A 27,440-nucleotide genomic window follows, 5' to 3' on the forward strand; every position below is an offset into this window, starting at 1 on the left:
TGATCCTACATCCAAAGCTAAGCAGCAATGCCTAAGTCAAATCCACTAAAACTAGATTACACATTGTATCTAGATGAGGGTGGTTGTAGAGTTTTGTGGTTTTGAATATGTAGGGAATATATATTATTGTCTATTAATCAATTTGTAATAATACTGGAATATATATTATATATGGGAGCATATCAACTTAATTAATTCAACTTTACAAAAAAAAAAAAAAAATACAAGATGCCACAAGTGTCTTGAATTAATTGATGGCTTCACTATACTTATTAGTTGGAAACTTGTAGCAACAGTTATGAATTTTATAAGTTTAGTCTATAGTTTAAGAATATTAATTATAACATAAAGTTTGATTAATATTGATGTTCGTAGAAATATATTTATTATAACCTAAAGTTTATATAGAACAATTAAGAGCATGACACTTGTCATAATCATGTTTATTTAAGGATTTAAGTTTAAATAAAAGAAAGATCTAGAAACTCTAGAACCTTCCAGAACCATTAAGAGCATGATACTTGTCATGATCATATTTATTTAAGAATTTAAGTTTTTTTAATAGGATAGTTTTACTCCTCAAACTCCATAAATAGGACTTAAAGTTCAACCATTTTCTTCATTCTTCAACTATTCGATCAGAGCCTCTAAGGTGCTAGTATTACTATAGAGAACACTTGGAAAGTGAGAAATAATGTGATTTCAGTATTAAGGTTTAGATCAATCCATAAGATCAATCAATGTATTCTTATTCCTAAGTTCAGTTCTTTATAATCCTTTAGTTTCTTTTATTCAGATCCTATAACTCTTGTGTTATGATTCTTGATTAGGTATTTAAGTTCTTGAAACTTAAGGTCCTTCTTAGTAAGTTTCTTCTTGCTAGTTTAGTTTTCATATTCATCTTTATTCTTTTAGATTTTCACCTTTTCTACTATTGGTTTATAGGAGTATTCTAATCCCGTTCTTGTTCCCAAATATCCCAGCTTTTGGTAAGGAAAATATGATAGATTTTATATGTTTATGTTTATTCTTATGTTATGATATATTTATGTTATAATAAGTATATGTATAGTATGTTTTGTAGTCCTTGGGCATATGACTTGTTTAAACAACAAGCCCCAAGAATATGTTTTTAGTCGCTTGGGCATTCGACTTGCTTAGATAAGCAAGCCCCAAGAATTTATGATTGGGCATATGACTTGCTTAGATAAGGAAGCCCCAAGAAATTATATTGGGCATATGACTTGCTTAGCTAGCAAGCTCCACAAATTTATGGGCTCATGACTTGCTTAGCTAACAAGCCCTAATAATTTATGATGGCCATTATTGTTATAGTCCTATATAATGATATATGTTGTTATAATCATATGTTTTATAGTATATGTTTATGATATAGTCTTATGTTATGATATGTGATTGTTAGTAGATTTTTCTTGCTAGGCATTAGGCTCGCTTTTTATTTTAGTGTGATGCATGAAAATGAACATGGAAGGCGGGATGATTCTTGGTAGCTTGGCTTGTGTGTTGATGATGAATGGACTGAATGGAATGCGTGTCGATCGATGACCAAGTTATTTATGTTTAGTCTTTTAAAATATATATATTTTTTATGTAATTTCCGCAATTAGTATTTAAAAGTTACGTTTTTGTTTTTATGTTTTGTAAACAATGGTTCCCATACCCTATGACATTTTATTTTATGCTTTTATATTATTTTGTATTTGATACAATATCTATTTTGTGGTTTTAATAAAATTATGATTATTTCTTATGTTTGTTACCTCCATTAGTAGATATTGTGTCTAGTAGTTTTAATGGTCCAATGTCTTACAAGTAGTTGGGTCGTTACAGTAATAATAACAAGAAAATTGGATAATTTAGTGGCGAGAGAAAGGATTTCTTAATTTCCTAGCAACGACTTTAACGACTCGATGGCTGAGATAGCTGTGAATAGGACTACCAAACCTGCAACACAAGTGGAACTGGTCGTCCAAAGATCCTTAAAGTAAACCCTTTTGAGAGTTTCCTTAGCACGGTTGTACCAACGCTCATAGAATTCGTTAAGTGGTTTGCATTCGTCATTGTAGATGAAATTTTCCACATATATATTCTTGGGAAGTTTGTTGATCATGTTCGCCACAGCCATATTACTTTCAAGACAATGAGAAATGACTTTCTTCTCAACTAATAGTTCCACGTCCTCCTCGGTATTTATGAGTTTATCCATTAGCCAAATGTAGCTACAGATGGGAGTCTTGGACTGCGGATCAGGTTGACATTGTTCCATTACCATCGCATTTAGCAAAAAACATTCTGTGTTATTCTGTATCTCCAAAACAGGAAGTTGAAGCTTGAGGGAATTCAAACATGGTATGAATTTGCACCACCGCCATCCCTGCTGCGAAACCTTAACTCTTGTTAGCGGTGTTGAGTCTTCTTTGGGTGGCGGAGGAGCAAAATCAACACCGGCTTTGTCTAGCTTTGTTGCAGTGTATCTAAGATCGTAGAAATTTGTACGATAATGACTCTTAAAATTTTCTTTTGGGAGCCAAGACCTTCTGTACAAATCAGTGAAGTGTTTTATTCCATCCAAGTGGTCTGAAGGAATTTTAAGTTGAAAGAATTTCATGGAAAGCTCCAGAAACGACCGTGAGTGGCCGGGCTTAGGGTTGGTAAAGTCGAATAGGTTCTGAAGAAAAGATAATGGAATCTGGTTCTCGAACATTACCAAGTCCTTCTTTGTCCAATATAATAATAATGGAGTTGACAATATGTAATCTTCTGGCCTTTTTCCTTCACACGTTAAGGAAAAGAGTTCAAATATGAAGCAAGCATCAGTGAGAATAATATCTTTGAACTCATTGTCCTTAAGCTCTATGGGACCAACATATTTAGACCTGATCATATTTTCAAAATGTTCTTGAATGAACTGTGAGATTTCCTCTTTCTTCTTTGTAGAACGTTCATTAAGAAAGTTTTTCAAATAATAATTCTCCTTGTGACATTGCATTTCCTTCAAGCTTTCTTGGCCATGATGAAAAGGGCCAATGGAAACTAACTGAGGAGTGTAATGTTTTTCATCATCTACATTACGGAGAATTTTTGGGACTTGACAAATGATAGGTTCCTGAAAATTTAGCTTTAAAAAAATATTATAAATTAGAGTACAAAATAATATCATTTCATTTATTTCTCTATATAAAACAATGATAAATACACCGTGTATTTTAGGGGGCATAATCTGGTAGTGCCATAAATTCAAAGAGCAAAATTGCTATTTATTTTAAATATTATTATAAAAAAAATGTCATTAAAGTTAACAAAAAAATCATTAAAATCAAGAAAATCTGTTAAATATACACTTTTTATCTAGAATAAATCTCTTCTATATAATAAGTGTGTAGATAACGGAAATTCTTGGTTTTAACGGTTTTCTATTTTTTTAATGTTAACTTTAACGGGATATTCTTATATTTAACAGAATATTCTTATATTTAACGGTAGTTTGTAAACACTTAAACTTAAATAAAATAATATAAATAATTAAAAAAAATTAAAGTATGGTATTTTTTAGATATTTTACAATAATAATTATTTAAAAATAATAAATAATAAATAATAAAACAAATTAAAATAGGATATTTTTGAGATATTTTACAATGATAATTATTTAAAAATAATAAATAATTAAACAAACTAAAATATGATATTTTTTAGATATTTTATAATGATAATTATTTAAAAATAATAAAATCATATGTTTATAACTTAAATAAAATTTAATTAAACTTAAACTCACTTATTAGAATAATATCATATTAAACATATAATATAATCTACTGTAAATTAGCAACAAATTATTTTTTTAAAACTAGTAAGAAACTTATTAAATTTAAAATTCACGTATAATATTTAATATTACATTAAGCATATAATATATAATCTTTTGTTTTCACTCCCAAATTCAAAAGTTAGAACAAACATAAACTTAAACAAAAATAAATAAATTATTTAATTAAAATAGGATATTTATTTAAAATTTATATGATATTAATATAAATTTAATAAAAATAATTAATAAATTCTCTAAATAAAACTAAACAAACGTGCATATTGCACGTTGTTTGTACCTAGTATATATATATGTATCATTATAGTAGTGACTATTTTTAATCACTATTTATAAATGCTTTTAGTATTTTCTGTACATTTATAAGTTCCAACTCTATTTGTATTTTATATGACAGTGTATAATGTACATGAGAACTTCTACACATTTTCAAGAAATTCCAAATAATTTAGGATGTCGAAATCATGATTCAAATTGCTTGTTACACACATGCTTGTTTCAGTATTTATACGTGCGTGCAATAAGTTATTTGCAATAATGATTTCAACATCCTAAATTATCTTAAATATTCTGGAAATTTGTGTGAAAAATCTTGTGTAACTACATTATACGTCGTCATAAAAAAATAATTAGTTCCAACTTAATTATTCATACTAAAAGTACCAATAGGTAAGTCATTTTCCTATATATGGTAAAAAGACCAATTTTCAATGGTAAGTTATCATGAGAGAGTTGTATTTTGTGTAGCTTACAATAAAAGGTTAAGCAGGTCATCAATAAATAAGTTTCTAATTTTAGATTTTAATTTTGGAATTAAATAAATAGATTTCTAAAAATAAAATCAATTAACTTTGAGATAATAAATTCTTACATCTTTAAAAATAAATGTTAACTTTTACCTCACACAAGGGGATGAAAGTTTTGATTCTAATTTCAAAATAATTTTAAAAAATGATTAGCTTAGTAGTTTACTAGCTCATTAAGTTTTTAGTAATCTAAACGTTCCATACCATTCATTCTTCTTTTGAAATTTTCCATTCTATTCTACTATCTAAATTTCCACCAAAAAATTAATAGACAAAATAAACAACAATCGAATCAACAGTAGTCTCGTTAAAGCATGGGCTAAAACTACCCCATAAAAAGAACTTGGTAAAAAAAAACTTAATATGAAAATCAAATTAATCACTATAACATATGTTACAATGATCTTGTGAGCAAAATATATACCTTCTATATAATAAGTGTGTAGATAATAAAGGAAATTCTTAGTTTTAAAGATTTTTTATTTTTTTAATGTTAAATGGAATATTTTTATATTTAATAGAATATTATTATATTTAACCGTATTTTGTAAATACTTAAACTTAAATAAAATAAAATAAATAATTAAAAAAATTAAATAAAATATTTTTGAGATATTTTACAATGATAATTATTTAAAAATAATAAATAATTAAACAAATTAAAATATGATATTTTTCAGATATTTTACAATGATAATTATTTTAAAATAATAAATAATTAAACAAATTAAAATATGATATTTTCAGATATTTTACAATGATAATCATTTAAAAATAATAAAATCACACATTTTATAACTTAAATAAAATTTAATTAAACTTAAACTCACTTATTAGAATAATATCATATTAAACATATAATATAATCTAGATTGAATTAGCAACAAATTGTTTTTTTTTTTTAAACTAGCAAGAAACTTAAATTTAAAATCCACGTATAATATTTAATATTACATTAAAGATATAATATATAATGTTGTCACTCCCAAATTAAAAAACTAGAACAAACATAAATTAAACATAATATTAGATAAAAATGTTCATTAAATTCAATTGTACCTGTTTATTGTCATTTTTCGATAATGGGTGGTTCGAAGGCTGCTCGATATCCAAAATTTTCTCACAAGAAGTCTGCAAAAATATTATATCATTTCTAAGAGCATGTGTTACTTCTCACATGACTATGGGGATTATATTTTTCCTAATTTGTATAGAAAAATTTATTAAGGAGAAAACTAAAGTATGAAAACACAATTGCTAATTAACTAAATATTATAAATTTGATTAAAAGTGAAACTATAACATAAACTAACTTTTATACAAAAATATAAGAAACTAAACTCATAAAACTGAAATTTTTTGCAAACCCATAAAAGCCATAGAATAACTTTTTTTGAAAAAAAAAGACCATATTTTTGTAAACTTTATTAAAAAACTCATATAAAATGTAATTTCGTCAAAATTAAATTGGATGAATTGGAATTGTACCTCATCAGGGTGAGGATAACCACCAACAAAACCACCAATGTACTCTGGCAATTGAATTTGTAGCTCCAAAATACTATTTATATATAATTTATATGCTATAAGGGGAAGAAAACAATGAGTTACATGGATTTCCCTAGCTACGATCTTAATTTATAGAAAAGCAAAAGAACTACGCAACAATTAAGGCAGTTCAAGTATCTTTTTTCAGAAAATAAAGTAAGAAAAGCCATTTGAATGAAGAGTAATCTTTCATTCATTAATTTGTTCTCTTCTACTTATTCTTTCCTTCCTTCCCTCTTTTCTTTTCTTTATTCTTTCCTTAATTCCACGTTTTCTTTCTTCTTTTCAAGATCAATCCAAAGCAAATAAAATAGTAGCTTCACACTAAAGACTAATTTTTTTTTTTTTTTTGTATGCCATTGAATGAATAATGTTCAATAGATTATTAGAATATATGGTTTGGGAGTTATGCTAGGATTTATGAAGTTGGTTCTGTAAAGACCTGAAATGTTCTTTGTCTCAGATTTGGTATTTGTTTCTATAGCAAATGATGATATTATATATATATATAGAAGACTTCTCAATGGTTACTACTCGGTACTAACAATTATGATAATGTGACAACATAGTAACTTGGTATAGCAAGTCACCAACTGGTAAAAAAAAAAGTTCTACATTAATTTCGAATTTAGTTATTATTTTTTTGTCATAATTAATGTTGTTTCCAACCAATGAGAGACACTAGCTATATTTAGAAATTTACATACATTTGAAAAATAAAAATTTTACAATATTATATTTTCATAATAGATACACGTTTTTCATTAGGTAACACTTCCCAAAATTTGAAAAAATCAAAATTAACTTTTAGACATATTAATTAACAACTATAAATATGGATCATTGATCTTAATCCAATGATTAATATTAAAGTAATCATCCATGAATAGTAACAATTAACAGTGCACCGATATATATATAAATATTGCAACATTCCTTAGAATATATCAGCTTTGGTCTGCAGGAAGTTTTCTAATCAAGTCATCGAGGTATATATTCATTGTTTACTGATTTGAAATATATCAACTTTTTCAACATCTAGATTGATTGTTTCTGATTTTATGTATTTTTTTATTAGCCATAAGTTTTTATTATTGCTGGAGTTTCCTGATAGAATGACTCTCTAATTAGTGACTTGTTAAGCTTACCCTACGAGTACATTAAAATTAAAAATATACTAAAAAGTGCCATAAAGTTTTTAATTTGTTTGACTAAATGATCCACTCGATTGTATTGTATCTTCTTTCAATGTATTTAAATTGATCTGAGCTCTCAAATAGGTTGCCATTGTTTGTGAATTTGCATGATTATACAACAAACCCAGTGAAAGGATCTTTCTTTGTAGAGACCACTTGGATCATGAAGGCCCTGCAGTTCTTGGTGAGACTTGCTCATATATCAATATGAACTTATAATCACTTGAGTTCCACTTATGTTATTTGGCCTCTGGATCTGGATTTTAAAAAACTGTTACAAATTAGAGTGCCAAACTAGCTTAACTACTATGATAGCTCTAGCATAGCCAATCAAATTAAAGTGAATCTAAGCATTGTCATTCCATAGAATTTCAAGAAGATTTGTAGAAGAAGAAACATGCAACTGATATTTATTGGTTTGGTTATTACAGATTAGATGTGTAGAAGAATGAGAGTGGGGAAGGTTTGACCTGCATTTTTCTTGATGTTTTGTTTTCCAAGACACTGTCAAATAGAACAATAGGTTTTTTCTTTGCAAATTGAAATTTCTTCCCCAATTCTCTCAAAAATAGAAATTTGAGAAGCATCTGAGAGTACTCTGTATTTAGTTCTGAATTGGCGATTGATTGTGAGTGGATGGGACTTCATGACCACGATTGATGTATGACAAAATTGAAAGTTTTCTTCGTGTATATATATATAGTACAGTTCTCCTATATGGGCTTCACTTTGAGTCCTACTGGTGTGGATTTCAGTGTTCTCGACTCGTGAATAATTTTTGGCGCGATTTTTTTTTATGACCGTGTATATTGTAGTTATTTAGAGCATCCTGCAAATTTGTAAAAAATTCCGAATAGTTTACATGTTTGAATATATATATTGATTTTGACTATTAAATGTATTACTTGTTATTGATGAGGGATCTTTAGCATTGGCAGACTACATCATGCACATCTTTTCTCTAATAAAATTTTACGAGGTGAGTTTGGTTTCCAGATTAGGAGAGCTTCCTAAGTATGAAGTGAGGTAATACTTCCAACTACTTATAAAACTTCCTTAGTATCAAGTTTCTAGGTCTTATGGTTTTCATTTGTGTTCTCTGGTGTTTGCACAAAGCTCATTTGTGTTCTTTCTAATGAAACGAGAAAACATAGCACTAATTTAAAGTCAGCTGAGGAATCTCATATTAGACTTTGTAATCACTGATGTCAGCAATATCAGTTAGATAGTATGCTAGACTTTGATGAATGTTATAGTTTTTTTGCAATGTGTAGGTATAATGAGATTGTATTTCTTTAGAGAAATAACAAAAAAAAAATTAAGCAAAAAATGAGACAATTGTAAAGTCAAATTAATATTACAAGATTAGATCCAAACGGTGGTTCCAAACCAAACTAAACTGCACGTAGATGCATGGATTGGTTTGGTTTGGTTCGAAAGTAAAGAAAAACAACAACAGACCGAACACCTCTAGCAAAGAGATTAGAACGTTGTATAAAAAAAAATGTGCACACAAAAGCTACTGATATCAATTCTTTAAGTATGTTCCACTACTTGGATTCCTCTGAGTTCTGAGTTAGCTTCAGCTGAGATTCAAAAAATCAGCAAGACCATCGAACTGTTTTCAAAAGAGAAACCTGTCCACACAATTTGTATATTACAGAGTTCATATATACTCAAGCTCAATATATATCATGAATCAGAGAATGTGACAACCTTCCTTTTCTTTTGGTTTTGCTTTACTTTCCGGAGCTGCACTAGGTTCAGGATTTGTCGACTCGTTACTGCCTTCAGAAACCTCTGGCTCACCCTTGTCTGAATTGCTAATTTTCTCAGATGTACTGGTTTTAACACCTTCATTATCACAATCTGTGGTATGCTTGTGAAAAAACTTATTCAAGACACCTTCCATTCTTAGTTTTCTTGATTGCACCTGCTTAGCAAGTTCTTTCGCTAGAGATATGTCCCTGACAAGGTAACAGAAGTAGAAAGGAATAGCTCCCCAAAATCAAATACACTAGAGAAAAGGAAACTCATCACAAACACAAAAAGTATAGTAAAAACCAAAACTAACCTGGCATCCAATGCTACAGAAAGTTGCTTCAGTTCATATACCATGTCGACCATATCTCGAGATGAGATCTTTTCCTCGAGTTGGGGAATGTATTTTTCCAATTCCACCTAAAAATGATGATTGAAGAAATTAAGGGGGAAAAAAAACCACTGCAATGCATCCTAATTTCTTTACATGCTCATATGTGAAACAAAACAAGTGTAGAACTAGTAGGTTACCTTGATTGTTTGAGCATTTGATGTAAGCTTCTCTTGATCTCTTCCATTTCCTTCAGAGTTAATGGCTTCAAATATTTCCCAAAAGCATAAATTCATTGGTGGATTTTCCCCTGCTGTGAAATTTCTTGTAGAAACTTCAACGCTTTTTAGAAACAATGTTCTTACTATGTCATTCTTGCAACAATTGGCCCCCACATCCACATGTAAAGCAACAGGAAATGAAGACTTTGAGACATGTGTCCCAACACTTGCAACGACCATAGAATTGCCAATCTGCTCAAATGCTTTGGCGAGTACATTTGGATCTAAGCTATCTAAATATGACTTGAGAGCAACACAAAATTTTAAAGGCAAGTGTTTAGTGATTCTAGTCATTCCCAGCAAATCAGAAAGTAAATCTGAACTCATCTCGAAATTCGCATGGAGCAAACAAATTATCAAAACCATTCTAGACACAAGTAATGAATATGACTCGTTATCTCTTGAGGGAGATGTGTTGATCCAATCAATCATATACTGCTCGTCGTAAAGGCATTCCTTGAAAACATTGATCACAAACTGAAGTAATTCTAGATATGAGAGTTGAAAACCAACCGAGGTATTGGAACTTGACTTGGTCATGGTATCAATCTCTTCATAGATGAGCCATTCAACAAATGCTGATTTTGTTGTAATGAAGTAGCCCTTATATGAAGATGACCAAATCACAAAACGTTCAACAAGATACAAGAAAAAACCAGGAGATATTGGGTCACATTCTCCCTTACATTTTGCATTGTATGCATCCACCAAAACTCCATAAAAGCTACAAATAATAAATGAGTTTGGAAAGTATGACCTACTTGATCTGTGCAGAAGCTCAAAGAATGCCTTCCATGGCAGGTTCTGGTTTATCCTTTTCATAATCATCTCAAATAGTTCATCATTGAGATTACTAGAGCCGAGAACGAACACTGCTATGTTTCCAATTTGCCTGTGAGTCAGATTATTCCTCGAGTTGCAGTGTTCAACAATAATTTGTTTCAGAAACTTATTACAAACATCTGTTCCTCTGAAAGAAACAAGGTTCTCTGCCAATGATTTCTGCCAATCTAAAGGGAATATCTGCCCTGAAAAATCAGTTGACAATCTTATCAATTTCTTGAGATTATCTGAATTTTGACATGTTCTATTCAGATTTTTGGACTCTAAAAGAAATTGTGCAACCTCATTGATAAGATTAAGAGTCCTCCATTTCCTAGAAAAGGAATCATATTTATCAGACACAAAGGTATGGATGGCTTCTAGAATGTGCAGAACCTTAAAACCAACAGAGAGTACTTCTGAAGACCAATAAGCCTGAGCAGCAGATACAAATTGGTCAGCATCAATATAAAGTACTAAATTTCCATTACTTCGATCATATATTTGCTCCGCATTTCTAGCCCAATGAGCATCAGAGTGGAGCAAGACATAGTTTGTGACCGAATTGTGACGCTGCTTCAAAACACCTAAATATTCCAAACAGAACTCTCCATAACTTGTGAATTCATCAACAACCCTAGTCTGTTGTAGACTTCCAAGATATTCAAAAATTCTAAGAATTTTATCCTTCCAGAAATTCCAAAAATAGACTAGTGACTCAACTGTAACATAGATTTTAGAAATCATGTGTTGTTGTGAATGCAACAGATGATCATCATGTACTTCCCAGAAATACTCTACGACCTTTGTATCAAGATGAGCATCAAGAACTCTCCAAACAGATAGGATTTCTCCTCTGACACTCTTATGTCTTTGAGAAGCAATCATTTCATATTTTCTCACTGCAAGGACACTCTTCTTATTTGCAATAATATCAGCTTCTGTGCAAACAAAATCATAGAAATCTTTTGTCTCATTCATGGCAAGTGACTTGGCTTTTGTTAGAAGAAGACTATCATTTTGTTTACCAGATGACCAGAGTGAGTTGGAAAGAACATGGGAAAGAATAAGTGTTGCTGCTTCTTTAAATTTCCCAGCTTTCTCAAAAAGATCTATTGCAGCTAGTATATCTCCTCTGAGCTTTGCAATTTCTGCAGCTTCCACAAAATTTCCTGATCTTTCTTCCAATGACATAAGCTCATCAAAACAACCCAATGACCGCAAGAACTTACGGATTGAATTCATGGAATTAAAAGCTTCAACAAATCTCATCATAGATTTTTTGTTTTCAAGCTTATTTTGTTCTTGATTTAATATATGAGTACTATTCTATATGTGAATTATGTATACGCACGCAGATATATTTGAAAAGTTTAAAGATGAGGATGGAAACTTTAAAGAATGCTTGGTATCCGACACCATTGGTTTGCTTAGCTTATATGAGGCCTCACATTTGAGCTGTGTTGGGGAAAACATATTAGATGAAGCCCTTGCTTTCACGACCACACACCTAACTGAGTTCTTGGCAAATAAAAAAGAACATGATGATCCATTATCGAAAGAAATATCCCAAGCTTTAGAGAGGCCATTGAGAAAGAGCCTTGAGAGGCTAGCTGCTAGGCATTTCATTTCAATATATGAAAATGAGACCTCCCATAACAAAGTATTGCTACAACTTGCAAAGTTAGATTTCAATCTATTACAATCCATGCACAAAAAGGAGCTTAGTGAAATCTCCAGGTATATAAACACACACAATATAAATATATATATATATATTTGGTAGGTAGGTAACCTATGTTTTTATAAAGTATTATTTTGGTACTTTGTGTTTATAATGATGTTTATTTAATTACTTAATTACATATAACTGATAGTTGTTTGGTCATATTAACGAAATTTTATTTATCAAGTTTGCGTCTAGAACAATATGTGAGATTTTAAAATACAATGTATCATATAAGCAAAAATACGAGTAAATTTTGTATTTGGTATTTAATTTTAATGAAGCACGATTGATCTACTAAAGCCTTGCTATCATATCTCTGACTTGCATATATATATATATATATATATATATAATTAGGTGGTGGAAAGAATCAGACTTTGTACACAAATTCCCTTTTGCAAGAGATAGGAATGTGGAACTATACCTTTGGATATTAGCAGTCTATTATGAACCCCAATACTCTTTGGCAAGAAATATTTTAACCAAAATTATTGCAATCACCTCAATTGCTGATGATATTTACGATGCATATGGTACATTTGAAGAACTTGAGCTCCTTACTGAAGCAGTTGAAAGGTTTGATTAATTTTGATATATTTGAGGGTTGTGCTCTATGTTTTGTCCTATTATTTGTTTAGACCCTGTATTTTGACAAATTATTTTTTGGACCATATATTTTGTAAAATTGTTAAAATAGAACCCTAAACTTTATTTTGGTCAATGATTTTTCAACTAAAATCACAAATAATTTACAAACTAACAATTCAGAGCAAAAATAAAATCATTTTGCTTAAAAACTGTGTTATTATATTTAATTTTTTTTTTATCAAAATTGAGTTTATGATTCTATTTTAATCATTTTACAAAATATAGGGTCCAAAAAGTAATTTGTCAAAACACAGGATCCTAACAGGTAAAACACATGTCCAAAAAAGTATAAACCATATACTTTATATACATTGTCTTCTCTTTATATATATATATATACTAATTAGTACATATGTTTTAGGTGGGACATAAATATTATTGATAAACTCAATCCAGAGTATTTGCAAACATTTTATAAGGAACTTTTGAACTCTTATGAAGAATTTGAGCAAGAGCTTTCAAAGGAAGAAACTTACAGAGTTCATTATGCAAAAGAACGGGTTCGTAAACGTTTATACTAGTATATATATATATATATATATATATAGATTGAATATCAAATAGTTTTTATTATATAAGATCTTGCTAGTTACAAACTTGACATGATAATTCTCACTATTTAAATAATTATTAACAGTTTAAAGAATTACTTCGATCTTATCTGGAAGAAGCTTGGTGGTTGAAAGAAGGACGTGCTCCAAGTTTCGACGAGTATTTGAAATTTTCTTTGATTACTTGTGGTTACCACATGTTGATAGTGAGCTCTTTAATTGGAATGAAAAGTAGTATTGTAACAAAAGAAGTTTTCGAGTGGCTCTCTATGGACCGCAAGATTGTTAGGGCATCCTCAACTATTTGTAGATTCATGGATGACATAGCCGAACACAAGGTATAACATAATAAATTTAGGGTTGTTGGCAAAATGACTTGATTGGTTCTTGATTGGAAAACTGCATTTTTAAAAAGTGTGTTTCTAAAATGAAAATCTAGATTTATAGTCTTAACACATGTTTTTTAAAATGCGATATCTCTTGGTTTGGAATTCGTAAAATGTTTTTGAATTTTAAAGAGCTAAATATGTGATTGGTAGAGAATCTGAAAATATAAAAAATTGATAGATTTGTAGGATTTTATGATATAATTATTTGGATTTGGAGAAAACGTGAAAATATCGTTTTCTATTTTGTAGCTTAAAGTTAGAATCAGTATTTGGATTACGAATTTGAAAACAAGCAACCAATCAAGTTTCATGTGGGCCCTACTATTTTTTAGTTTTAGAAATCATAAAATTGAATTTGGATTAATTACCAATCATACCCTTATTTTTTAATGTTATTTTGCACGTTTACTTAGTTTTGATAATTTTTTGCAAAATGACATTCGACACTCCCGACAGCTGGTCGAAATTTTAGACAGAATCTATTTTGCAAAAAATTATCAAAATTAAGCCAGCGAGTAAAATTACGCCATTTTCACCAATGTATGGTACTTGTACACATATTTGAATTGTTAACTAATTATTTGTTTACACAGTTTGAGCAAGAGAAAAATGATGAACCAACTGCAGTGGAATGCTACATGAAGCAATATGGAGTTTCCGAAGAAGAAGCATACGATGAACTTAACAAGCGAATAGCTAATGCATGGAAAGAAATAAACGAAGAGCTTTTAAAGCCAACTGGTGTAGCTTCACCTATATTAGTCCGTGCTCTTAATTTCTCCAAGTTTTTGGATCTTTTCTACAAAAATGGTGATGGCTATACACAAGTTGGAAAAGTGACCAAAGATAGTATTGCTGCGTTGCTTATTGATCCAATTCCTTGATAAATCTATCATACTATTCGTATCTATACATAGGATATATATATAGCAAGACTCTTATGATTTAAGCTTGTTAAAATTAATAAATAAAGTTGTTTATTTTTTATTATTAGACTATTGTGTCCCACATGGAATAAGTGTAAGAATATTAAACCATTAGTAATAAGAACATGTGTAACTCTACTAATCACCAATTAGTTTTTAGATGAAGCTTCAATATTCTTGTCACTCATCGATATTTTCATTGTCCTATATGTATGTTAGACTTAGATGAGATATATATGTTGGTTCTTTGCATATAATTCTTAAAGAGATATATAGTGTGAAATTAATGCTTTGCGTCAATGAAAAAATTCCTCTTTCCATTCTCAACATTTATTTTAGTATAGTAGAGATAGATGGATGAGGATATGGGGTAGCATTATTCCTAAAAAGATGTGGAAAAAGTTTATTAACTTATACCTAATTTTGAAGATAAAATATGAAATCCATATTAATTTGCACTAATACCAGGATGGATGACATAAGGTGATGTATTGAAAGACCATTATTGTAATTAAGGGATTTAATAATTTGGTTGTATCTTAGATGAGGGTGGTTGTAGAGTTTTGTGGTTTTGAATATGTAGGGAATATATATTATATATGGGAGCATATCAACTTAATTAATTCAACTTTACAAAAAAAAAAAAAAAATACAAGATGCCACAAGTGTCTTGAATTAATTGATGGCTTCACTATACTTAATTTTGCTTTAAACATACATCCTCAAACATTGATTTTTGGCAGTTTTTCTTTCTTTCTTTCCTTTAAATTATTAGACAAAAGTAATCGATTGAGTGGTCGCTCTTTTGTGGTGTTATATTTTGATTATTTTATTTTTATTCCTCCACTATTTAATAATTTGAGAAAAATTATCACTATGAATTCTATTTGAAATGGTTTTTTTTGTGCTAATTATATAACTCTCACTCCTTTCTACAAATGCATTATAACAATAAAAAAAAAAAAGTTATATTATTCATACATTTGAGTACAATACAATGTTAATCGAATGATAGAGCTATTAAGTAGAGGAAGAATAACTAATGAAAATGCAATTATTATATCTATGGGCACTTCATTAGCAAAATACACCCATAGAATGATACAAAGTACAAGCAAACAATCACTAAAGTATTGAGCAATAAAAATAAATTCATGATTGGAGGATGAATGCACGTATATAGAAGGGTAAGAGATGAAGAAGTTGTTGCAAGTAAATGGTTGAAGGGTTAAGTATTTATAGGACAAAAAAACTAGTTGTTTATGACCGTTGGTGAAGAGTGATTCGACTGTTGGAAATAGCAATCTGACCGTTGGGGATATAGCTGTTGACGCGGTTCTTCACCAACAGGTAATTAAGAAAAGAAAGAGGAAGGGATTAGTGCTTATGTTGAACCGAAATAGATTAATGATCTTGGAAATGGAATGGTGACACAAAATATGTTTTTTAAGTGGTTCAAAGGTTAAAATCATTCTACTCCACTAGTCAATATTATTGCTATATACTGGGTATTTCTTACAATAGAGAATCCAACCCTTTGTAACTCCCAGGGTCTCCATATTTATAGGAGAAGGCACCTGGGAGTTGGTAAGAAGGTCATCCCATGACCTTCTTACCTATCATGTCAACTCTGTGACATTCATGATTAATTCCTGAACCTGACACATAAGTGTGGTCAAATCAATAGGTAAGGGGATAATGGGTCGCACGGCCCAACCCAGTCGTGGGTGTCTGAATACGCACGTTCCTGCTGTGTGTCCGAGAAGTTAGGGATATATCAGACACGTGATGTCTGATATATGCACGTTTACCTTGCGTGGTTGAATTTATAAAATGTCACAGCCTCCAACTCTAGCTCGTACCACGAGCTGGATGCTTCCCTCGACCTCCGGCCTTCAGAGTCCAGACCCAGTCCTTAAGTAATCTTGGCAAACCCTTAGGTTACCTCGAGCAAAGGAGGTAGGATCTTTCGACGGCAGCTTCGGTCTTGGGATGTCCACGTGGTAGTCATGATTAGGCCGCATCTTAGCTCGCTAATCAGCCCGTGGGAAAGTCAGGGCGTACATCTGCCCCCCAAGCCCCTGCTCGTGGTACACGACGTCGTATAAGGCCACAGTAGGGGCTTTTAGGCTTCCCCATGAACTCTTCATATTCCACATTTTACGCAGGCGCCGAATACGTGGAACATCGTGGTTGGTGACGGTACGTCTTCCGAGAATCGCATTTAATGGCCTAGCCTATACTCAGCCGTCGTTTTGTATTGCGAGTGGAGGGCCTTGGATCCCACATCAGGGCAATCCAACGACCCTCTTCACGTATATAAAAGGGGTGGCCACCTTACGCATGGGCCACCCTTTCATTTGAAATTTTTTTCATAAATTTTCCTCTTCTTCTCTCTTCATTTCAAAAGAAAACCGTCTTCTTTCCGACCGCCACTCCCAGCGTTCAAGAAACTCAGGCGCAAGGATTCCTTCGAAGCTTTGGAACCAACCATTCCGACGAAGCCCCAACCCAGGCGATCCCTTCATCCTCTTCTCAACCAAACACTCTGTAAGTCTCCTGACTGTGCATGTTTTGAAATTATTTTTCACTGTAGCTTAGGTAAATATTTACTGTAGCCACATGCAAGGGTTTGCTGGTTTTTTTGTGGGCATGAAGGGTGAAAGCCTTTTAGGTTAGGGTTTCTTTGCAGTAGAAAACCATTTAGGAGCATGGTTTATAGGATGTATTTTCTGGGGAAAATTTCTTGGTTGGATTTTTGGTATGCTGGTTTAAAGTATTCAGTATTTTGGGTGCAAAACCGGGTAACTTAGGGGACACGCTTCACAGGCGATTTTGCCTTCCTTGCCTACTGAAACTTTCCTTCCAAGGCAAACTCTATCCTGACCCTCCTGACACACGAATTCCGAGTAATCAAGGATTTGTTGGGAGCACAGGAGCGTGTTCATAGAACCGTGTGGTCTCACTCTCCACGGGCTGGGCTTACCTCAGCTCGTGCAAAGAAACATATATTCTCTTCCATTTTAGGTCGCCCTTTTCTAAAATTTCTTCTTTTTGTTCGCTAGGCGACCAAATGGGACCCAAGAAGAATGCTCCCAAGAAGCATGTAGGAAGCTCGTCCTCCCGACAAGACAAAGGAAAGGAGGTGATGGTCGAATCCCCGATCCCCAACTTCGGGCCAGTAGTGGAACAGGAGCTCGAGGTGGCTCCCGATGCATTCTTTGAGGCGGAAAGGATTGTCTTAAAGATTACTGACCAGGCAAGGGTAAACAGAATATTCATCTCCCATAACATCGAGCTGGGGAGAGGATCCGTGATTGCCCGACCTCCCGCAGAAGGCAAGCGGAGCTGCGCGCCGCTTGACGAGGCGTTCTCGGCCTGGAGCGACGAGCATTTCAAGGCTAGGGCCTTCCTCCCGTTGGACCAATACTTCGCTGATTTCCTCAACTTCGTGAGGTTGGCCCCATTCCAGCTCCCCCCCAACTCTTATCGTTTGTTGGCGAGGTTAAGATATTTATTCTTGAAACAGGAGTGGGAGCCCACTCCTGCAGACATTTTGTATTTTTTCTGCCTCAAGGCCAGCCTGGACCAGCGGGGGCGAGGCGACGGGTTTTATTACTTAACCCGGTTCCCCAACACGGCTGCGGTCATCGAGCTGCCCAGCCACCCCAACGACTTCAAAGATCAATTCCTTATGTCGACGGGGTTCCAAAACTGCGAGCTCCACTACTTCAATCGTCCTCGTAAGTGCCTTTCAACCTTAGCTCGTAAGTTAAGTATCGTTTAGCTTCCCTTTTATCCGTTTCTGACTTAGGATAATCCTGCAGCTATCTTCGCGAGGACAGAGAAATCTGTGACCCTCGGGGCCCAGTACGAGACACTGGCGGGCTTGCCCCCCAGTGAAAAAGACTATCGTCAGCTCGTGACAGACGAGATGATGGTGGCTTTTAAGTTGATCTCCCCAGGCCAGACTCTGAACTTGAGGAGGTCCCGGGCGCTTCCCCCAGCTCGCGACAAGAGGCCTATCATCATGGAGGAGGTCGCGGGGGACGAAGATGAGGAGGATGAGGAGGACGAAGTTCCCCTCGTGAGGAACAGGAAGCGGGCGTTGGAGGTCGCCCAGAGAACGGACGAGGAGAGGATCCGGTCCGAAGCAGCCGCGGGCTCTTCTGGCCAAGGTAACCCTTACATGTTTAGGAATTTAGATAGGGCCACTGCCGACCCCCGGCTAGCTAGGTTCAATCCCAGACAGCTCATCCAACGTCACCAAAGTGATCCGGACCTGAATACAACCTTGCTCCACTGTGTCGACCAACTCGTGCTGGATTACCAAGATAGTCGCCCTAGGGGTACCGTAGTCGTAGATAACACCTTAGCCTTTAGGTCGATCCTATTCGAGGAGTATGGGACCAACCTTCGGTCATGGCCATCACTCCGGAGGGGTGTCGTAGCTCCGGGACTTAGGCAGTATGTAGAAGAATCTAGCCCGGAACCCGTGTCGGATCCAGAACTTACGCCAGCTCGGGAAATAATCGACTTAGATTCTCCCGCGGGAGCTCCGGGGCCGATGGTCGTAACCATAGGTTCTTCTTCTAGCTCGGGGGGTAGGATCCCTTTTAGTATATATATACTTGAATTTATCTTTTTCCCCCTCTGTTTTTGTTTTTGAATGGCTGCTAACTTGTGCACTAACCATATCTATGTTTTGACAGAAGAGATGTCTCAGCCCGGCGGGAGTCTGCGAGCTGCGTTCTCCGGGGGGAATCCCTCAGCCGGGGCCTCTGGGCCCAAAATGAAGAAGCTCTGGACTTCAAAGAAAACCGCCGGGACCCCAACCAAGTCTCCTGCAAAGGAGAAAGAGCAGCCCCCTGTCGCCCAGGTCGTGGGAATTGTTCCTCCTGTTGCAGGGGGGAGCGACATGCCCCCACCCCCTCCGCGAGCTCCGGCCTTCGTCCGGGACACAGGGGCGGAGATCGGGACTTCGGAAATTTCAACCTCCGAGGTGCGCATCCCGGTTGATCCCCAGGACCTGGAGAAGATTCCAGAGGCCTTCCGGGGGACGGTGTATGAGTCGGCGAACTACGCTATCAGCCACATTTACAAATTCAACGAGAAGGAGCTCAGGGCCATTGAAACCAGGAGCCCGATGGGCGTGCTGGAGTCTTCATTGGGCATGGCCCTAACGGTAAGCCGAACCCACCCTTTTATGGTTTTTGATTATCATGCCTTGCCCTATTTTTCCTTTCTCCCTTCTCTTTTTTTCTAAGGCATGTGCCTCTCCGTTTTCGCAGAGCGCCGTTGCCCTTCATCGGAGCATAACGAGGACCAAGGCCCAACTCGAGGAGATGAGGAGCGAGCACCAGGCGGTTGTGGCCAACCACCAGACCTCCTTGCAGACGGCTAAGGACACCCTGGCGGCCGCGCGGGCCGAGCTGGAAGAGGCCCGTACCAAACTACAAGAGCTCGAGACCACCAAAGCCGCCCTCGCCACTTCACGAGCAGACCTAGACACTCTGAAGGTCGAGGCCAAGGCCGCCCTGGAGGCCGAGCAGGCAACTTTAGGCATCGCCATGGAGGACATGTTCTACCATTGCTGGGCCTATAATCAGGACGCCGACTTCTCCTTCTTGGCAGCGGACGTCTGGGAGCCCTTGCTGGAGAAGTTCAAAGCTCACCTCGAGAAAGAAGCACCTTCCGAGGCCGGGGAAGTCTCTGGCGCAGCTGAGCAAGGCGAGACGGCGACCTCCAAGGGGCCAACTGGTGGATCCTAGGGCCTTTCCATTTTGCTCCCACTCTTTCATTCTTATTATATTTTTTTTGTTGTAACTTTTTGCCCGAGGTGTTTCCACCTCAAGACAATCCAATTATAAATTTTATTTTTAATTGACTTATTTCCTTGTCTTTGTGCACTTTAGTTACTATTTTGAAAAAAAAAACTTAGTTCGCGTTAATTTTTATCAATATCTCGTGCTCTTTAGGAAGAACAACGATCAATCGATTTAAACTAACTTCCAAGTTTTGTGGCCCGGTTATATCCAGGAACTTAATTTGAAAACTTAGTACGTGTTAATTTTTATCAATATCTCGTGCTCTTTAAGAAGAACAACGATCAATAGATTTAAATTAACTTCTAAGTTTTATGACCTGGTTATATCCAGGAACTTAATTTGAAAACTTAGTTCGTGTTAATTTTTATAACTATCTCGTGCTCTTTAGGAAGAACAACGATCAATAGATTTAAATTAACTTCTAAGTTTTATGACCTGGTTATTTCCAGGATAGGACTTAGTTCGCGTTAATCCTTATCAATATCTCGCGTTTTTTAAGAAAAACAACGATCAATCGATATGAATCAACTTCTAAGTCATTAAGGCGACCTGGTTATATCCAGGTACCATATGCCCCCCAAGTAACTGGGAAATGGTCTTTCGTGATTACTTTAGATTACACTTGAAAACATTTACAAATATAAGCGAAAAGTTAATTCTCATTGCTTAATACATAAAAAATGGCCTTTTAGGCCTTACAAGTGAATCATTGATAATATTTCTTCAAATGGATGGCGTTCCAAGTCCGTGGGACTGCCCCTCCATCAAGACGAGCTAACTTGTAAGTTCCCTCCTTAATGACCTCGATGATTTGATATGGCCCTTCCCAGTTTGGTCCCAAGACTCCATCTTTGGGATCCTTTCCAGCCAAGAAAACTCTCCTGAGGACCAGGTCGCCAAAGCTAAAGGCGCGCTTTTTGACTTTTGAGTTGAAATAGCGAGTGATTTTCTGCTGATAATGGGCGAGCTGGAGTTGCGAATCTTCTCGTCTTTCATCAACCAAGTCAAGGGAAGCGCACAGTAGCTCGTGGTTGCGGTCCTGGTCATACGACTGGACCCTATGCGAAAGCACCATAATCTCCACAGGGAGGACTGCCTCACTCCCAAAGGTCAGGGAAAAAGGAGTATGACCCGTAGGAGTTCGATGCAAGGTCCGGTATGCCCATAGAACCTGGGGGAGCTATTTTGGCCAGACTCCCTTCGCCTCGTCTAGTCTCTTCTTGAGGCTTGCCTTTAACATCTTGTTGACAGCCTCGACCTGGCCATTCGCCTGAGGATAGGCCACGGAGGAGAAACTTTTCACAATTTCGTACCTTTCACAAAACTCGGTGAACAGGTCGCTGTCGAACTGAGTCCCATTGTCGGAAATGATCTTCTTGGGCAGCCCGAACTGGCAGATAATGCTCTTAACCACGAAATCGAGGACTTTTTTGGAAGTTATCGTTGCCAAAGGTTCTGCCTCAGCCCACTTCGTAAAGTAGTCGATGGCCACTACGGCGTAACGGACCCCGCCCTTTCCAGTAGGGAAGGCGCCAACCAAGTCGATCCCCCAAACTGCAAACGGGCATGGGGACGAGATCATCTTCAGCTCGACTGGTGGAGCTCGGGCAACTGTGGCAAATCGGTGGCACTTATCACACTTCTTCACGTATGAGATCGAGTCCTTGGAAAGAGTGGGCCAGTAATATCCTTGCCTCAGGATCTTTAAGGTCAATCTTTGCCCCCCAACATGATCTCCGCAAAAACCCTCATGCACCTCTTGCAGGATGGCCTTTGCTTCGTCTGGAAGAATGCATCGTAGGAGAGGTAGGGAGTGCCCACGTCGGTATAACACCCCATCTACTAAGTATACCTGGGAGCCTGATACAGAACTCGCCGCGCATCATTACGCCCTTTAGGTAGCTTTCCCTCGATGAGATACTCGAGGATGGGAGTCATCCAGGTCGGCCTGGCGTTGATCATCTCGACCTCCGTCCTGACTTCTTCTATACCTGGTTTCTCAAAGAATTCTAATGGCACTAACCCCAAGGTCTCCGTCTCCCCAGAGGTGTCGAGCTTGGCAAAAGCGTTTGCGTTAGCGTTTTGCTCCCGAGGTATCTGCTCGATCGAGCCTCGCCCAAACGCGGAAAGCTCAACTTTTACCTTTGCTAGGTAGGCGGCCATCTTGGGTCCTCGCGCCTGATATTCGTCCAGAACCTGGTTTACCACGAGCTGGGAGTCACTGAAGCACTGGACGGAGCTCGCCTTCACTCCTGGGCTATCCTTAGCCCGGCCAGCAAACCTTCTTACTTGGCCTCGTTGTTGGAGGCCTTGAATCCGAATCTCAGCGCCGAGTGGAATCTATGTCCCTCAGGGGATATCAAAATGATTCCAGCTCCAGAGCCGTTCTCATTGGATGAACCATCCACGAAGATCCTCCACGACGCCTGGGACGAGGCGACCTGGGGTGAGTCTTCTGCAGGATCCTCCCGGAATCCTGTGCACTCTGCTACAAAATCGGCCAGGGCCTGACTTTTTATAGCAGTTCGCAGAGTGTACAAAATTTCGAACTGACTGAGTTCGATTGCCCACTTTAACAAGCGTCCTGATGCTTCAGGCTTTTGCAAAACCTGCCTTAAAGGCTGATCGGTCATGACGTGTATTGAGTGAGACTGGAAGTACGGCCTGAGCTTTCGTGAGGCTGTTATAAGGCAGAACGCCAATTTCTCCATCAACGGGTACCGGGACTCAACTCCGAGAAGTCTCTTGCTGATGTAGTAGACTGGCTTCTGAACCTGGTCTTCTTCCCGGACTAATACGGCACTAGTTGCATCCTCTGTGATAGCAAGATAGAGAAAAAAAGGCTCTCTTGCTTTTGGTTTGGATAATACGGGTGGCTCGGCCAGATGTGCCTTCAGGTCGAGGAAAGCGCTTTCGCACTCTTCTGTCCATTCGAACTTCTTATTCCCTCGAAGTAGGTTGTATAATGGCAAGCACTTATCGGTGGACTTCGAAATAAACCGGTTGAGGGCTGCCACCCTTCCTGTCAGGCCTTGGACATCTTTGCGCGACCTGGGTGAGGGAAGCTCGAGCAATGATCTGATCTTGTCGGGGTTTGCCTCGATTCCTCGGGTATTGACGATGAAACCCAGGAATTTTCCCGATGCGACTCCGAAAGTGCACTTCTGTGGATTAAGCCTCATGCCATAGTCCCGTAGTATCTTGAAACATTCTCCCAGGTCAGAAACATGGTTATCGGCAGTCTTTGACTTGACTAGCATGTCATCAACGTACACTTCCATATTTTTTCCGATCTGCTCTGCGAATATTCTGTTTACTAACCTCTGGTAGGTAGCACCGGCGTTGTTCAGCCCGAAGGGCATGACCTTGTAACAATAAACGTTAGTCGGGGTCATGAAGCTGGTGTGCTCCTGGTCCGCCGGATTCATGGCGATCTGATTGTAGCCTGAGTACGCGTCCATAAAGGACATGAGCTCGTGCCCCGCCGTGGAATCCACCAATTGGTCAATCCTTGGAAATGGGAAACAATCCTTGGGGCAGGCTTTATTCAGGTCGGAGAAGTCGATGCAGGTCCGCCACTTCCCGTTGGGCTTTGGGACCAGCATGGGGTTGGCGACCCAAATCAGAAACTTGGCTTCACGGATAAAGCCGCATTTCTTGAGCCGGGCTAGTTCTTCCTCTAAGGCTTCAGCCCGGGTTGTTCCTAGGCGTCTCTGCTTCTGGGACTTTGCAGGAACGCTTTTATCCAGATGAAGTGTGTGCATGATGACACTCGGGCTGATTCCCACCATGTCCTCGTGTAACCACACAAACACATCCAGGTTATCCCACAGAAATCTGATCAGCTCTGCTTTCCTCTCGCTACAGAGGTTTTTTCTGAGCTTGACCATCTGTGACGGGTTCTGCGTATCGATGCTTACTTCTTCGAGCTCCTCAATAGCCTGGAGATCAGATCTGTCCTCGCCTATTCGGGGGTCGATATCCTCACTTAAGACGATATTTTCCCCTTTGGCGCTTTGAGGTTTTTCAATCTCAGGATTAGCTAAGGGTTCCTGAGATTCCTCTTCACCACCTTGGATGGCCATTGCCAGCTGCCCGGGTTTAGATTTTCCCTTCATGGAAATGATGTAGCATTCCCTGGCAGCGAGCTGATTGCCATGGACAATGCATATTCCCGTGGAAGTAGGGAACTTCATCATGAGGTGGTGGATGGAAGTGACGGCCTCAAAAGTTATGAGCGTAGGTCATTCCGAAATTGCGTTGTATGCAGCGGAGCAGTCAATGACCACGAACTCGAGGAGTTTGGAGACTGTCCGGGGTCCTTCTCCTAGGGTGATCACCAGCTCGATAGTCCCTATAGCCGCTGATCCTTCTCCCGAAAAACCATACAGCATCATGGAGGTCGCCTTCAGCTCGGCGACAGTCAAACCCATCTTCTCTAATGTGGGCTAGAATAGGAGGTTCACCGAGCTCGCATTGTCGATCAGCACCCTCCTAACCCTCCGATTAGCGAGCTGAACTGCTACGACCAGAGGATCATTGTGAGGGAGCTGGACATGGTTGGCATCTTCTTCAGTGAAAATAATTGGTTGCTTCTCCAATCGCTGGTGCTTTGGCTGAAGCTGCTCCGGGACGAACTCTACTCCGTTGTGCACCTTGAGTTCGTTTACGTACCTCTTCTAGGCGCCCCTGCTCGTGCCAGCCATATGTGGACCTCCAGAGATGGTGGATATCTCCCCTCCTATCACGGGAGGAGGGACGTCCTGATCTACCCGAGACCCGGGCTGACTGACTAGGACTTCTGGAGCAGGTCGACTTGCTGGAACCCTGTTCCGCGCGTACTGAGCCAAGGGGCCGGCTCGGATGAGAGTCTTGATCTTATCTTTTAAATGCCTACAATCGTCGGTATTGTGGCCAACATCGTTGTGAAAATGGCAAAACTTGGAGGTGGATCTCTTCCCTTTTTGGTGCTTCAATGGCTCTGGCCTCTTCCAGGGGAGGCGAGTAGAGTTAGCTAGGAAGATATTCTCCCTAGACTGGGTGAGCTCTGTATAAGTCCCGTAGACGGGCTTGAACTTGTCTACGAACTTATTCTTCTTTGGGCCGTGCTGGCTGCCCTCGCCATTCCCCTTTCTTTTGCCTCCACCGAGCTGGTTGTTCTGTGTGATGTTTTGGGTCACTGCCACGACCTCCGTCCCCACTCCAGCGGGCTGATCAGGGACCTGGCTGGTCCCTTCAGCTGAGGCTTCAACCTCCTCCAACTTGATCCATTCCTGGGCCCTGTTAAGGAATTCGTTAACCGAGCTAACTCCCTTCCTTTGTATATCCTTCCAGAGCTCTCCTCCGACGAGGATTCCAGTTCTCATGGCCATGAGTTTGGAGATGTCATCCACATCTCTGGCCCGAGCAGCGATGTTTGCGAACCTGCTCAGGTAAGACTTCAGGGTTTCGCCGGGCTGTTGCCTCACGTTAGCCAGAGAGTCGGCCTGAACGCGGGCAGCCTGGGAGGCTCGGAATGCCCTTTTGAAATCAGCCGAGAAAGTTTTCCAGGAGCTGATTGACTGTCTTTTGCCTTGCTTGAACCACTGCCTAGCTGGTCCAGTCAGTGTGGAAGGAAAGATCAAACACCTCAGCTCGGGCCCAATGTTGTGGGCCATCATCAGGGTGTTGAACATCCCCAGATGATCTGACGGATCTCCGTCTCCATTGAACTTGGACAGGTGTGGCAAACGGAAACCAGGTGGGTACGCCGTTGCTGTTATGCTGGGGGCGAAGAACTCCATCTCGTCCCCCGAATCGTACTCATCTTTCTCTTTCTTCGACAGGAACTTCCTCATCAGCTCCTCCATCTAGGCCAGGCGCTCGAGGGTTTGGTCCTGATTTCCTTGGTTATTCCGGGGCTGTTCAACAACTCCGGATCCATTGTATATATTTGGTGGGTTATTGCCCCTCCTATCTTGAGATAGGTTATTTTGGGCATTCCCTCCGTTATGTACTTCGGACAGGGCTCCCCCTGAGCGAGCATGGCTATCACCTCCCACTGGCTCCCCTCTATGAAAGTTAAGGCGATCTCGCAGGTCGCCCCCCTGGGTGGTTTGTGAACTTTGTGCCGAACTTAGACGCTGACGCAGGTGTCCGCCAGAAAGGTCCCTCCGGCGACTGCCGGTCCAGTAGCTCCTGTTAGATAGGCTCGGAGTCCGCCTTTAGTGGTGAGGTTTCGGGCTTTCCCTCGGCGTCCTACTACGTCGGGAAGGTCCGGCTAATGGCGGGTTTCTCCTGCTACTTCCGTAGGCTGGAATATCTCGGACGGGCCGAGGAGGAGAGGGATATCTGATTGGAGACGGAGGATGCCTGACCGGAGAGGCGATCCTGGTTCTGTCAGGACGGATTAAGTTAGGCGGGGGCCTTTCGGCCCTGCCAACCTGGGGGTCCCGCGCCTAGCGATCTGGACGAGGCGCAGGACGGCTGTTGGGGACAGGCTGATGCTGCGAGCCCTCCCCGGATCTCCTTCTGGAATTTCCTCGAGCTCTCCTGGGCGCGCTCGAGGCTGGTTGGGAGCTAGGAGTTGAAGTTCTGACCGAACGGTTGTACTGCTGTTGTTCGGCTCTAGGCATTCCTTCGAAGTTTGCCTCTCGATGGTGCGATGAAGGGATGGAGTTGGCTGTCGGAAGTCTGTCCGAGCGGCTATGCCTGGACCGATTACCACGGCGGGACTTAGGAGCCTCGCCTTGCCTCTCTCTGACGTTAGCGTCGGTTGTGAGAGGGGGTAGTCGG

At 38.4% G+C, this 27,440-nt stretch overlaps 3 protein-coding genes across 3 annotated transcripts; 1 reads left to right on the forward strand and 2 right to left on the reverse strand.

Moving 5' to 3' along the window:
* Nucleotides 1–1,832: 1,832 nt before the first annotated feature.
* LOC133781389 (uncharacterized) lies at nt 1,833–5,771 on the reverse strand. Its single transcript, XM_062220361.1, has 2 exons — nt 5,716–5,771; nt 1,833–3,127 (listed from the first exon to the last, which is right to left on the reverse strand). The coding sequence occupies exon 2, from the start codon at nt 3,008–3,010 to the stop codon at nt 1,901–1,903; it is 1,110 nt and encodes a 369-aa protein (XP_062076345.1). The 5' UTR covers nt 3,011–3,127; nt 5,716–5,771; the 3' UTR covers nt 1,833–1,900.
* A 3,283-nt stretch (nt 5,772–9,054) lies between these two features.
* On the reverse strand, nt 9,055–10,099 carry LOC133783688 (uncharacterized). Its single transcript, XM_062223339.1, has 3 exons — nt 9,693–10,099; nt 9,475–9,581; nt 9,055–9,367 (listed from the first exon to the last, which is right to left on the reverse strand). Exons 1-3 carry the CDS (start codon nt 10,065–10,067, stop codon nt 9,100–9,102), a joined length of 750 nt encoding a protein of 249 aa, XP_062079323.1. The 5' UTR covers nt 10,068–10,099; the 3' UTR covers nt 9,055–9,099.
* Nucleotides 10,100–11,922: 1,823 nt separating this feature from the next.
* On the forward strand, nt 11,923–14,824 carry LOC133781390 (alpha-humulene synthase-like). Its single transcript, XM_062220362.1, has 5 exons — nt 11,923–12,335; nt 12,682–12,900; nt 13,334–13,472; nt 13,610–13,861; nt 14,506–14,824. Exons 1-5 carry the CDS (start codon nt 11,938–11,940, stop codon nt 14,794–14,796), a joined length of 1,299 nt encoding a protein of 432 aa, XP_062076346.1. The 5' UTR covers nt 11,923–11,937; the 3' UTR covers nt 14,797–14,824.
* Nucleotides 14,825–27,440: the final 12,616 nt, after the last annotated feature.

The sequence above is a fragment of the Humulus lupulus genome, chromosome 6 (assembly GCF_963169125.1).
Source record: "Humulus lupulus chromosome 6, drHumLupu1.1, whole genome shotgun sequence".
NCBI lineage: Eukaryota > Viridiplantae > Streptophyta > Magnoliopsida > Rosales > Cannabaceae > Humulus > Humulus lupulus.

What these genes read in the sequence shown, in the direction of transcription:
- LOC133781389 (XM_062220361.1), bottom strand. Translation starts at nt 3,010, where the DNA reads ATGCAATGTCACAAGGAGAATTATTATTTGAAAAACTTTCTTAATGAA.
- LOC133783688 (XM_062223339.1), bottom strand. Translation starts at nt 10,067, where the DNA reads ATGACTAGAATCACTAAACACTTGCCTTTAAAATTTTGTGTTGCTCTC. An exon ending in CAAATGCTCAAACAATCAAG is followed by an intron (nt 9,582 to 9,692) that starts GTAACCTACTAG and finishes CATCATTTTTAG; the next exon opens with GTGGAATTGGAAAAATACAT. An exon ending in TCTGTAGCATTGGATGCCAG is followed by an intron (nt 9,368 to 9,474) that starts GTTAGTTTTGGT and finishes TTACCTTGTCAG; the next exon opens with GGACATATCTCTAGCGAAAG.
- LOC133781390 (XM_062220362.1), top strand. Translation starts at nt 11,938, where the DNA reads ATGTATACGCACGCAGATATATTTGAAAAGTTTAAAGATGAGGATGGA. An exon ending in TTCATTATGCAAAAGAACGG is followed by an intron (nt 13,473 to 13,609) that starts GTTCGTAAACGT and finishes AATTATTAACAG; the next exon opens with TTTAAAGAATTACTTCGATC. An exon ending in ATGACATAGCCGAACACAAG is followed by an intron (nt 13,862 to 14,505) that starts GTATAACATAAT and finishes TTGTTTACACAG; the next exon opens with TTTGAGCAAGAGAAAAATGA.